Source organism: Oenanthe melanoleuca, chromosome 4A, assembly GCF_029582105.1.
Source record: "Oenanthe melanoleuca isolate GR-GAL-2019-014 chromosome 4A, OMel1.0, whole genome shotgun sequence".
NCBI classification, from domain to species: Eukaryota; Metazoa; Chordata; class Aves; order Passeriformes; family Muscicapidae; genus Oenanthe; species Oenanthe melanoleuca.
Genome location: NC_079338.1, coordinates 15,277,375 through 15,288,740, shown reverse-complemented (window position 1 = coordinate 15,288,740; position 11,366 = coordinate 15,277,375). Strand labels below are relative to the sequence as shown.

General features: G+C 42.7%; 1 protein-coding gene across 2 annotated transcripts; it reads right to left on the bottom strand.

Annotated features, from left to right (window-relative positions):
* Positions 1-7,492: 7,492 nt before the first annotated feature.
* Positions 7,493-10,810, bottom strand: LOC130253078 (TLR adapter interacting with SLC15A4 on the lysosome-like). 2 transcript variants are annotated; one of them, XM_056491365.1, is made up of 3 exons: positions 10,529-10,810; positions 9,254-9,379; positions 7,493-9,051 (listed from the first exon to the last, which is right to left on the bottom strand). In XM_056491365.1, the coding sequence occupies exon 3, from the start codon at positions 9,004-9,006 to the stop codon at positions 8,083-8,085; it is 924 nt and encodes a 307-aa protein (XP_056347340.1). In that variant the 5' UTR covers positions 9,007-9,051; positions 9,254-9,379; positions 10,529-10,810; the 3' UTR covers positions 7,493-8,082. The 2 variants fall into 2 exon arrangements, with proteins under 2 accessions (XP_056347340.1, XP_056347341.1); XM_056491366.1 differs by lacking the exon at positions 10,529-10,810 and having other exon boundaries at positions 9,254-9,815.
* Between the last annotated feature and the right edge of the window lie 556 nt (positions 10,811-11,366).

The window sequence follows — 11,366 nt, the reverse complement described above, 5'->3', positions numbered from 1 at the left end:
GTCCCTGGAAGCTGCTGGCTGCTCCTGCAGGGCAGGCTGAGTGGCTGGAAGCGCTGCTGGACACACCAGTTCGTGGGAGAGGATGCAAAGGGAGGAGCAAATGCTGGTTTCCCTCCCTGCTCCATCAGTTTCCAGCTGGGAGATCCTACAGTGGTGCTTTTGGTGCCCTGTGCTCAAATAGGGGCTCCTCCTGTGGATGGTTCCTTGAGGATGCTTCCTCATGTGCCCTCATAATGGTACAACTCACATTTTAGTCCCAGCTCCTGACGTGATGGCTCCCAGTCCTCATAAACCTCTCTAGGAAGGAAAAATAACAACCTTCACTTCTGTTAGAACAGACTGACTTGACAGAACAAGTCCCATAAACCCCATCCTGAAACAGCTCCATCACACAGAGGACATCCCTGGATTTCTGCAGAGAACACAACACAAACATTACTGGAAATTGGTTTTCATTTGGTAAAACAAGCAAATCACCCAGTTTGCTGGGCTAAATACAGAGCTGCAGGAACAGAGGGCACCTGTGTGGGACAAATAAGGCTCTACAATAACTTAAAGCTGCCTATAAAAAAAGATTAACAGGAAAAGTTCTCTTCATCCTCTTGAAAGCAGCATCAAAAACTGAGCTGCTCAGAATAGCAGGAAAAATAAAGGTAGTTGCAACAGTTTTTAATAAAATTTTTTAATAAAACAGTGGAGAAAAAAATGTATTGGGTCAAATTTCTGTTGTGAAGCTTCATTTAGGTTGCTGATGTTTCAAGAGGCACGAATTTAGCCCAGAGAACATTTAATTAAATGCAGGGCCCGGGGCTGGATCGATGGCCCATTTGTTCCCTTCAGCCACTGAGGTGACACCAAAATCGAGTTCAGTGCCAGGCTGGTGACCCAGACACAGATCCTGGCCCCAGCACCACATGAGCTCCCTGTTCCTCATCCCATTTGTAAAGCCAGAGGAGGATGAATACCTTTTGGAATATGTGGAATACCTTTTGGAATACGTGGAATACCTTTTGGAATACGTGACACCCTCGAGGAGCAATTTCTTTCTGCTTTGCCATTCTATTTTTCATAGACTCAGACAATGTTTGGGTTGGAAGGGACCTTAGAGCTCATCTCCTTCCAAACCCCCATCCATGGGACACCTCCCACTAATCCCAGTTGCTCCAAGCTCCATCCCTTGGAAACTTCCAGGGCAGCCACAGCTTCTCTGGAAAAGCTGTGCCAGGGCCACACCACCCTCACAGGGAGGAAATTCTTCCTAATATCTAACAAAAAAATCCCTCATTACTCTGAAGAAGGGAGAACAGTGCTCTTAACAGCAATTGAGAAGTAATTAAGAAATTATTTAGCCAGAGGAAGTGCAATAGAAGCAGCTCTGAGCCTGGGCTCACATCCCAAGCCATCATATTTTCCTCTTTCTGTTGAAATATTGGGTGTTAAAGTTAAAGGTTTGAGGATTTGTTTCATTTGGCAGCATGGAAAAGGAGTCTGCCAAGCTCACATTCTCCTCCATCCCCAAATGATCCATTTTGTCTTTTGCTATTCTCACCAAAAAAAAAAAATTAATGCTCACCTACACTTCCCTCAAGCCAAAAACGAAATGTTGGCATCTTGAAAGGGGAAGAAACCTTGCAGTGGGGAGTTCAGCAGCTTCCTGGAAACTGTTTTTGTGGGTAGAATCTATATTTATTTAATAATGGCACCAGAAAAAAAACCAACAGAGCAACAGGGAGGAGAATTTTAAAATATGCTCTGTTTGTCAAAGAAAGCTACCTTATAAAACCATTAAGGTTGGAAAAGACCTCTAAGACCACCAAGTTTGTCATCTATTAGCTATGAATAAGCCAAAAGCCAAAGACAAAATGTTTGTCCCAAGTTCTATGATAACAGAATTCATGCTGTTCCTCTGGTAATGGTTATTGATGTTATTGATCCACTTTTTCATGTCAGCACCATTTGATCTGATCTTTATGGACAGGCTTTCATTTTTTCCTTAATGCAATGCTCTTTGCTACATTTTTCAGTCTCCAGGCTGGATTCTGATCCCACAATGGTGCTGATGGGCACCTTGCTCCAGGTGGAATGAGGAAGACTGGGAGAAGAACAGAGTTATTGTGAGATGTGATATCAGTGACCAAAATTCAGGCTCCTGCAATAAAAACATGACATTTCTGCACATTTTTTTTCCCAGGAAACACCCACCTCCTGACCATGGCTCCACAAGTACCATGGTGGATTATTCCTGAGGGAGCTCTTGGCTTTCCCCAGGAAAACCCTCCAGTGCTCTGTGCTGACCTCTGGGACAGATATTTATATTTGGGAGCACACAGATGTTTTAGCGTTACCATCTTTTTTTTTTTTTTATCTGTTTCTGGCCCTTTTAAGAAGTAAATCTCTTTTTTTTTTTTTCTTTTTTTTTTTTTGTTAGCTTACCCTAAAAACCTCCAAGCCACTCATCCCACTTCCCCTTCTGAGAACCCACAGCTATTGTGGGCAGCAGGAATGGGAAACCCTGGAAAACCCCGAGGCACCACGTGGGCTCTGTCAGCACATCACAGGCCAAGGGGACACCAAAAAACAACCTGGTGCTGCAGGGAGCTGGGGAGCCTCATGGGCACCCAGAGCCCAGACAGGCTGAGGTTTAATAAAACATCAATCATCCCAAAAAATCTGGGTTTAAGAAGAATTTGAACCAAATTGCATTGAGCAGTTGGAATATTGATAAAAGAAAACATCTCAGCAGAGGTGTGAGCACATTCTGCCTTTTTACTGCTGAGATCTGAGACATTTAATTCATGGATTTCACCTCAGTGTGGAGATCAGTTCCCATTTATTGGCTGCCCCCACCACACCCTGGTCCCACACATTGTCAGAAGAAACCCACTTTCTCTTTTCACTGTCAGGAGAAATCCACTTTTTTTCCAAAACTTTGAAGTTTTTTACCTGCTGGACGCAGCCTTTAGTTTCTCTTCACAATAGCAGGTGGCTATTTCCAAGGATGTTACATAAAAATATTCAATATATTGTTATATAAAAATACTCAATAAAAGTGTCCCCAGGCCATGTGCCTGTGATCAGTGATGTGTTTGATGGCTGAGCTGGAGCAGAGCCTGGGCAGCAAAGGGAAAGGGAACTGAGCCACACACAGCATCTCACACTCTGATTTGTATAAATTTAATAAATTTGTATAAATTTGTATAAATTTGTATAAATTTAAACAGCAATGTTTTTGCTTTCTATTCCAGGAAAGAGTTATTTTATAATTCTACTACTAGGAAAGAGGAAGAAAAATTGGTAGTTTAAAACTTCAAGGCAAGATTTTCAGGAAATTCACCTCCAGTTCTGTTCCCTATTCCACTACGTTCATAAATCTCACTCATTTGAAACAGAGAACCAACACAGCTTAAAATAATTTAAAAAAAAAGAACTGACAGCAGGCCTGGGTGTTCTCTCACTCATCTCTGCTAGCTTTTGTTACCTCTCAAATTAGAAACTAATTATTGAAATATCAACTTTGTACAGTTGAGCAATAAAGGGAATAAATGGTCCGTGGGCCTTAGAAATTGGGCAATGGAAAGCAGAAGTGTGTAATCACCACAGATGGGGAATGAGAACAAAAAACAGCAACACAGCAGACATGAAATTGTATTCCTGCACAAAATTAGAAACCTTTTTTGAGGGGAATCCTTGATCCCTAAGTAGCAAATCAGAGCCCAGGAAAGCCAAACCTCTGTGTCCCAACACAGGAGTGAGAGCAGGAAAACCCTTCCTGAGCCAGCGTGGGGGGAAAGGGAGGAAAGATAAAAATATCCTGGGATGACAGATTGGTTTGGTTGGAAGGGACCTCAAAAATCATCCAGTGCCACTCCTGCCATGGGCAGGGACACCTTCCACTGTCCCAGCCCTGTCCAGCCTGGCCTGGGACACTTCCAGGGATCCAGGGGCAGCCACAGCTGCTCTGGGCACCCTGTGCCAGGATTTTACCACCCTCAGAGCCAGGAATTCCTTCCCAATATCCCATCTAACCCTGTCCTCTGGCATGGGAAGCCATCCCCCTTGTCCTTGTCCCTCTCCAGCTCTCCTGGGGTCCCTGCAGGCACTGGAAGGGGCTCTGAGCTCTCTCCAGACCCCCCAATCTCTCCCAGCCTGGCTCTGTAATAGAATTGATATTCCAGAGAGTTCCACAGAGCTCACACTTCAGCTTTACCCAACCTGAGCTACATTTAGGAAAGATGCTGTTCCCACTTACCCTCAAGGAGGAGCAGCAGTGGTGGGACACAGAAAACCCCTGCAAGTCCCAGCTCTTCTCCTGGGGCTGGTTTTAGTCCCAGCTCCTCAGGGTCCTGCAGTTTCCCTTCTCCAGGAGAAGCTCCTCAGCTCCTGGCTCACCTTTCTTTCAGAAAAACCACCGAACAAAGCCCCAGGAAAAACGGTGAGATGCCACATTATTCCCAAGGCATTGCAGTTTAAAAAGTTGTAAAAATAGCAATAAATTTTCTCCTGCAAAGAGGTTCCCAAAGGAGCACCCTGAGGAAAACAAAGCCTTGATGGACACAGACCACACAGGATTCCCAAACACATTTTGTACAACTTTCAATAATTCAGCTCCATGCACAAACCTCCCCCAGTACATAAAACATTCCTTCAGATTTTTTGCTTTCCCAAGAGCACAGCCCACAAGTGAAGGGGAATTTCCACAACCCCTACATGGAACAGGATGGAAAGGGAAAGTTGGGATTCACAACTCCATACTAAGCCCTTTTATTTCCCCCCAGAAATCCAGGATGATGGGAAGGTTCATTAGCACCTCGACATTCATTTACCACTTACTCACTGACCCTCACAAGTGATTTATATTCTCAACAGATTTATGGGATTATCACAAGTAAATTAACTCAAAGGAAAAGCAGGTGAGGATTAAGTGGTGAGGATGTTCTGGTAAAGAAAAGAAAGTTAGATTAATTACATTCAAATATCTGAATTCTTGAAATCTATATGTAAAATGGGAGGAAAACAGAGAGAAAAAATCAGTTTTGCTATGCAAAAGCAAGAAAGAGGAAAAGCAAGAAAGAACACTCTGCTAAAAAGTAGATTTTAGCCTATTAAAAGTAGATTAATATTTTACATTTTGGGGGGAAAAATAAGCCACTCAGATTTAGTTTCATTTGTTTAACAAGCAAATGGCTTTTTCCTGATTAAAAGAGAGATGAATGAAAAATACAGGTATTTAGTGTTTGAGATTTTTCTGATAGTCAGTCAGAATTTTTAGTCCCAAAGGGAAGGGTTTGGCCTTACAGGTTTTAAGTCCTTCTTGATTTTAACTGGAATAGAATATTAACTGATGGAAGTTGTTGTTCTGCACACCTGGGCATCCTTTTTATGGGAAAAAATCCTCCCTCCAGAGAAAGATGGACTTTAATATTTCACTGCAAAATGGTTGTAAAGCTCTGGAAATCCTGACCTGGAAGGTACTAAAGGAAACCACCACTAGATATCACCATTTGACTATGTAATAAATCTCAGAAAAATTGTTAATGTGTAAAAATCCTAATTATCCTCCAGGCAAATGAAGTCATTGTCTAGAGGGGTTTAATTCCCACAACTGGGGCAGGCTGGGGAACATCCTGACTACAGGATTAATTGGGAAATTTAACAGTCCAGTTTTCTACAGGGTCTGGGTCTCAGGACCTGGTGAATATTCCTCTGTGGGAACACAGAATGAGAGCTGGATGGGAAGGTAAAAATTCCCTGCCAGCATTTCTCCTCCAACACCAGATTTTCTGGCATGTGGATAAAAATCAACTCCAGGCAGAATCTGGCTGTAGTCTGCCCTGTAAAATATGGCACTGCTTTCCTTTGTAATGAAATCCAGCTGCTGCCCTTCAGCAGGCTGGAAAAGCACCTTTCCAGGGATTTTCCCCATGGAATTTGAGTTCACTGAGGCATTCTTCCTTCTAGAGAAAATGGGCACAGCTCCAGTGCAGCTGATGGAGTTTTACTCAAACTCATAATGGGACTTAGCATCTTCCAAATATAAATAAATCCAAAGCAGGTCATGGATTGCAACATGTCAATTAAAATAAAATTCAATTAAAATAGTATTTAAGTTAGTAATGAATGTATTTGTCTCATCTTTTTAGAAATTAACAGATTTTACCCGTAAAATGTATTCTGGAACAACATGTTTCTTCTTACAAAGAGAAATTAATTTTGAGAAGTTACTTAAATTGTGGATTAAACCAGTTCAACAAATGCTGGGGGTAAAGCACAGGGACAGTATTTTTCCATGGGCAAAACTACATAAAATCAATAACAAAATACAATGTATTTTACATTAACAATGTGCATTTACCTGCACCTCCATTTGTGCTGTGAAAACACATGTCATTGGGGTGGCCTAAATTACCTATTTTCCTCAAAACACTGCTGTTTTGTGGTTTTATTTTCATTCCAGCTAAAATTGTCCACATATTTAATAAAAATAATTTAAAAACAAGCTCTGAAACCAGTCCTGAGAAGGGATGGGATGAACACAGCTTCCTCAGGTTTTGCTGAACTCTCATTATTTATAGCTCATTATTTATGTTTTCTCCTCTGCCACTCCATTTGTGTCCTGGGGATGGAGTAGCAGATCCAGCAGGGATTGTCCCACTGCTGATCCATTGATTTTGACCCCTGGGGCTGGGGCTGAGGTGAGCAGCAGAGCAGAGAGGGGCTCCTCCAACACATTCCTCCCAGAAAACCACCAGAGTCTGGAGCTCAGGTTTAACCTCTGACTTCCTCATTTCCTGAGGAAGAACCTCGTGCAATTAACTTCTTTCCAGACCTTGGCTTGGACTATAAATAGATCCCAGGGGGAAGCAAGGGCTGGGGCAGGGCAGCACAAATGGCACAGAGCACTTCTTGCTATGGATAATTGCAAAAAGCCTTTGGCTGCTGCTGCCCTCTGGAATATTCCCCCTCTCACCCTCGGTTAAACTGTTCTCTGCACCCCCACCAAGGAAATCTGGAGAGCTCTGCCCACCCTGGGCTCCTCTGGAATTTAATGAACTCATTTGGCCTCTTCCAAAGGACTCCTGACTTGATTTTGAATGCTGAGAAGGAGATGAATAAGACACACATGGAATTAGGGCAATGCATAGGGAAGCAAATCATCTTTTTCCTCTCGTGCTCCTAGAAAGCAAGGATGAAATTCAGTACTGTTTATATTCCCTGCACCAAGGTCAGTGGGAATTTTGGATCAGGCAATGACCAGTGAGGTCCTGGATGTGTATGAGTCTGATTTTATTAATTTACTTTCTTATCAGGAACTATCTTTCCCTGTTATTTTAATCAGAAGAGAAAAGTCCATTGCCACTCAGATCACTTTTCCCTCAGGAGCAGCTTCTTCTCAATCCTGCTGATATTTTCTTTGAGTTCAGAGATGATTTTAAGAAATATCCAAGAAAAAAAGATGCAAACAAACAAAAAAACCAACCACAAGCAGAAAACTTTATTAGAAAAAAACTTCTGCAGAGCAGGTAAGAATCCAATTCATCTATCATTTTATAGTGGTGACATAATGAATAATTTCCAGCTGAAATATTTGCTGAGAAGCAAGAGCAAGGGGAGAAAATGTGTTTGAGAGCTAAACAACAGTATTTCCATACAAAAAATCTGCATTTAGATTTCCAAATGAAGATGCAGGAATCTTGCACTATTTTTTCAGGAATGCTGCAGACATTTTGCAGGCTGACTTTGCAGATAATTTATGGTTTTTTGTGTGGATGTGGCACTTGAGGACATGATTTAGTGGTGCTGGTTGGACTTGATGATCTTAGTGGTCATTTCCAACTTTAACAGTTCTATGATTCTCTATATATTATAAAAACATGATTAACCAGTATTATGGAAATTTATTTCAAATTCTCCATTAAAAAACAGAAAACAGTGACCTTTACTTCAACTGCTACCAAAGGGCTTTAAAATTAAAATATTAATTAGATCAAGTGTAGTGTGCAAATGTTTCCATTTCCCAACCTAATGCTTAGAGTGAAACATTTGTACCCGAATCCCATCCCTCTCCTGAGCTGAGCAGCTCAGTCAGGACGTGAATTCCATCCTGCAGCTCCATTTTGCACCCCCAGTGGTGGAGATTTGGAGGTTTGGGGTGCTGAACTCGGAGCTGTTCCTGTTGGGAGCGTTGCGGGAGCTGAACAAAGCCAAGGAGTGCAAGAGGGCTCCTCTGGCTTTGGAGGTTTCTATGTTCTGCTCCTGGGAGATCTGAACACTGATCTGGTCCACGCTGTTCCTCATCCAGCTGCAGGTGAGGAGGTTTGTTATGGAGCCACATCTGGCCAGGCTTTCTTCAAAAAACTGTTTGTAGAGCTCTGCCACCTTGGCTTCCATGTACTTGTTGAGCGTGGAGCTGGAAAGGGGCTCCTCACCGAGCGCAAGGCTCCTTTCTCCAGCTTCATCCGCAGGCAGGGACATCCCACTGGGCTTCCTGGGATGCTCACAAGGAGGGGAGTGCCCCAGGGGAATGTCTATGGAGAGCAGGACGGGGCCATCGGGGAGCTCATCGCACACGTGGTCCAGGACACAGCCCGAGTCACACGTGGGGCCCCCCACGCGGTCCCCCCCGATCTGCAGGTCAGGGTAGTTCTGGTAAATGCTGTTGCATGGCCAGGATCTGTACAAATCCACCTGGTCCAGGCTTCCCCCTCTCCTGGGGATATGTAAAGCTGGGGATGCAGTTCCTTTCACCAGCATTTCCTGATCTTTTGCAGGTTCCTTTTCTGTGGATCCCCACCGGGGGCTGCTCCCGGCTTCCACTTTGCTGCTCCTGGCAGAGAGCTCCTCCTGCCTCTCACATCCATCAGCAAAGCCTTTCATTTTTGGGAAGTCTACAAGTTTCTGTCTCCAGATTCCCTCTTTAGCCTTTTGGGATGCAGGAGATTTGCAAGGCTTATCTTGATGACAGCTTTCTTTATAGATGAACCTCGTTAGGATTCCTTCTGCCAGCATGGTGACAAGTGTGAGCAACAGGGATCACCAGAGTTCCATGGGGCCCTGGGACAGAAAGAAAGGCACAATATAACAACAACTATTATTCAACAACTATTATAGAATAATTATATTATTATTATTATTATTATTGTTGTTGTTGTTATTACTAATAAACAGTGCACTTCTCACAAACACAGCGATTTTTCTTTCTTGCTCAAGCATTTATTTTTTAGCAAACATTAAACTCCATGCTTTTCCTCTTTACCATGTCCACAGAAATCATTCTGGAGATACAGGAAGGGCTTTAATGAGCTGCTTCATCTGTAACGTCCCTTCTGCTCCCAGGTCTCTTCTGCATTGTGGCTGCTTGAGTCAGATTGTACTTTATAAGCTGTAAAAATCAGCAAAATAATTTTACTTGTCTGTATCAATACCATCAGTAATTAATCAATGTTTTCTATTACAAGACAACCATTTCCAAGAGCTAAAGAGGTGATATAGAAAGGAAATAAAGACTATATTCATTTTGAGAGGTATTTCTGATTTGAGCACTCCTGTGAAGTGCCAAGGAGCTTCAAAAGAAAATGAGAGTTCAGCAAATATAATAAAACAATATTCAAAATGCAGATCCAATGTGTTCCCTCTTAATGATGAACGTAAAAGATAAATAGTTAATTTGCCTTCCCCAATAGTGATAATAGTGAAGAGATAAGTGTCTCAAAATAATTTACTACACTTAATGATTCCTTATCATTCCTTTCCAATTTACCTACTGTTAAAATCAATGGGAATCTTCACTTTAAGAGTCCGACCTGAACCACTGCTCTTAGGGAGGAACGGGAAATGTGAACATAAGTTCTTCAAACATCCTTGAGATCTCTGAATAACCAAAGTGTGCTTGTGGCTCCACACTTTTCACCATGCCCCTGCACCCTGGTATATTTGAAATTCCCTACACTGGCTCACTTTTCAATCCCAGTGCTCCTTCCAGAAGATATTCTAAAACTTCAGTTATCTGAGAAATGGAAATTTTCACCTTTCCCCCAAAATTTACACACTTTGTTCTTTCTTTTTTTTTATTTTTGTGGCACAGTTCCCTCCCTGAAGCTGAAGGGAACACTGGAAAAGCAGCAGACCTGGTTATCTACAGTCACTTACATATGCAAAAAAAAACAGGGCAACACTTTCTTAAGAAATTAATTTCCAAAGAAAGAAGAATTGGCAATCTAAATCTTGCTAAAGATCCATGGAATTTGGAATGCTCTGTGTCTTGTAGGACATGGATAACCAGGTCTGTAGGACCTCAGGGTATCCAGCTCCTTACCTGCTGATAAATTTTGGTTTATTGCATTGAAAAGTGCTCAAGAAGAGCTAAAATATGGTAATCTTGGAAAAATAAAATAAAATAAAATAAAATAAAATAAAATAAAATAAAATAAAATAAAATAAAATAAAATAAAATAAAATAAAATAAAATACTTGCTTCTGTGTTCTGGAACATAGCATAAGAAAAAGAAAAAGGCACAAAAACCCAACTTACCAAGCCCAGTCAGGTCCAAGGCAGATTTCCCCGAGCTCAGAGCTCTCCTGCTCCAGCAGCAGGGAGGGGGCAGATGGTTCCACAGCCTTTCCAGCCTTTCCTCACTGCTGTCTGTGCAGAAAAAGCCTGACGCACTCATGATGCAGTTCCCCGGGGGTTTAACTCATAAAACAGAAGTGATCCCGCCGGGAGAGGGCATGGGTTTTGAACACAAAGAGAGGGCTAGGTCTAAAAGAGGATGTTGGAAAATGAATTGAGATGTTTGTGACCACAGTGTGATGCCGAGGAGCTGCTGACAGCCCGAGCAGGGCACGGGAAGGAGCAGAGGGTCAGGGCTGTGCTGGGCAGTGAAATCGGAACCAAATTCCACCAACACTTCCACGGGCTGGAGCTTGGTGCTGCTCAGCTGACTTGTGGAGTTACACCACTTCCCCTCTGGAAACACACAGCTAAATTTAGAGTCTTGTGATGTGCCACTGATGGGAAAGAAGTTGGCAACTTCCTTTCACCCGGATTTTGATGAAATACCCGGTGTATGTGACATGCAAACAGGACAATGTGCAATCTGAAAGCAGCAAATGGACAGCTCTGCAAAATCCCATTGCTCACTGACCAAATCTGCTCTTTAGGGGTGCAAAAATTACTTCTGGCACATCCCAGGTGCCCCATGGTGGTTTTTGGTGTCTCTTCAAGCTGAAGCCAAGCTCATGCACTGAGCCACCCTCCCCTCAGCCAGCCCACAGACAGTCTGAAGAGTTTCCTGTTGATGCCTTTTCTAAATTCCCTTTTTCTCAGAAGATAAAAACCCCCAGTGAAGCAGAAGCAGAGTCTCATCTAA

What these genes read in the sequence shown, in the direction of transcription:
- LOC130253078 (XM_056491365.1), bottom strand. Translation starts at nt 9,006, where the DNA reads ATGCTGGCAGAAGGAATCCTAACGAGGTTCATCTATAAAGAAAGCTGT.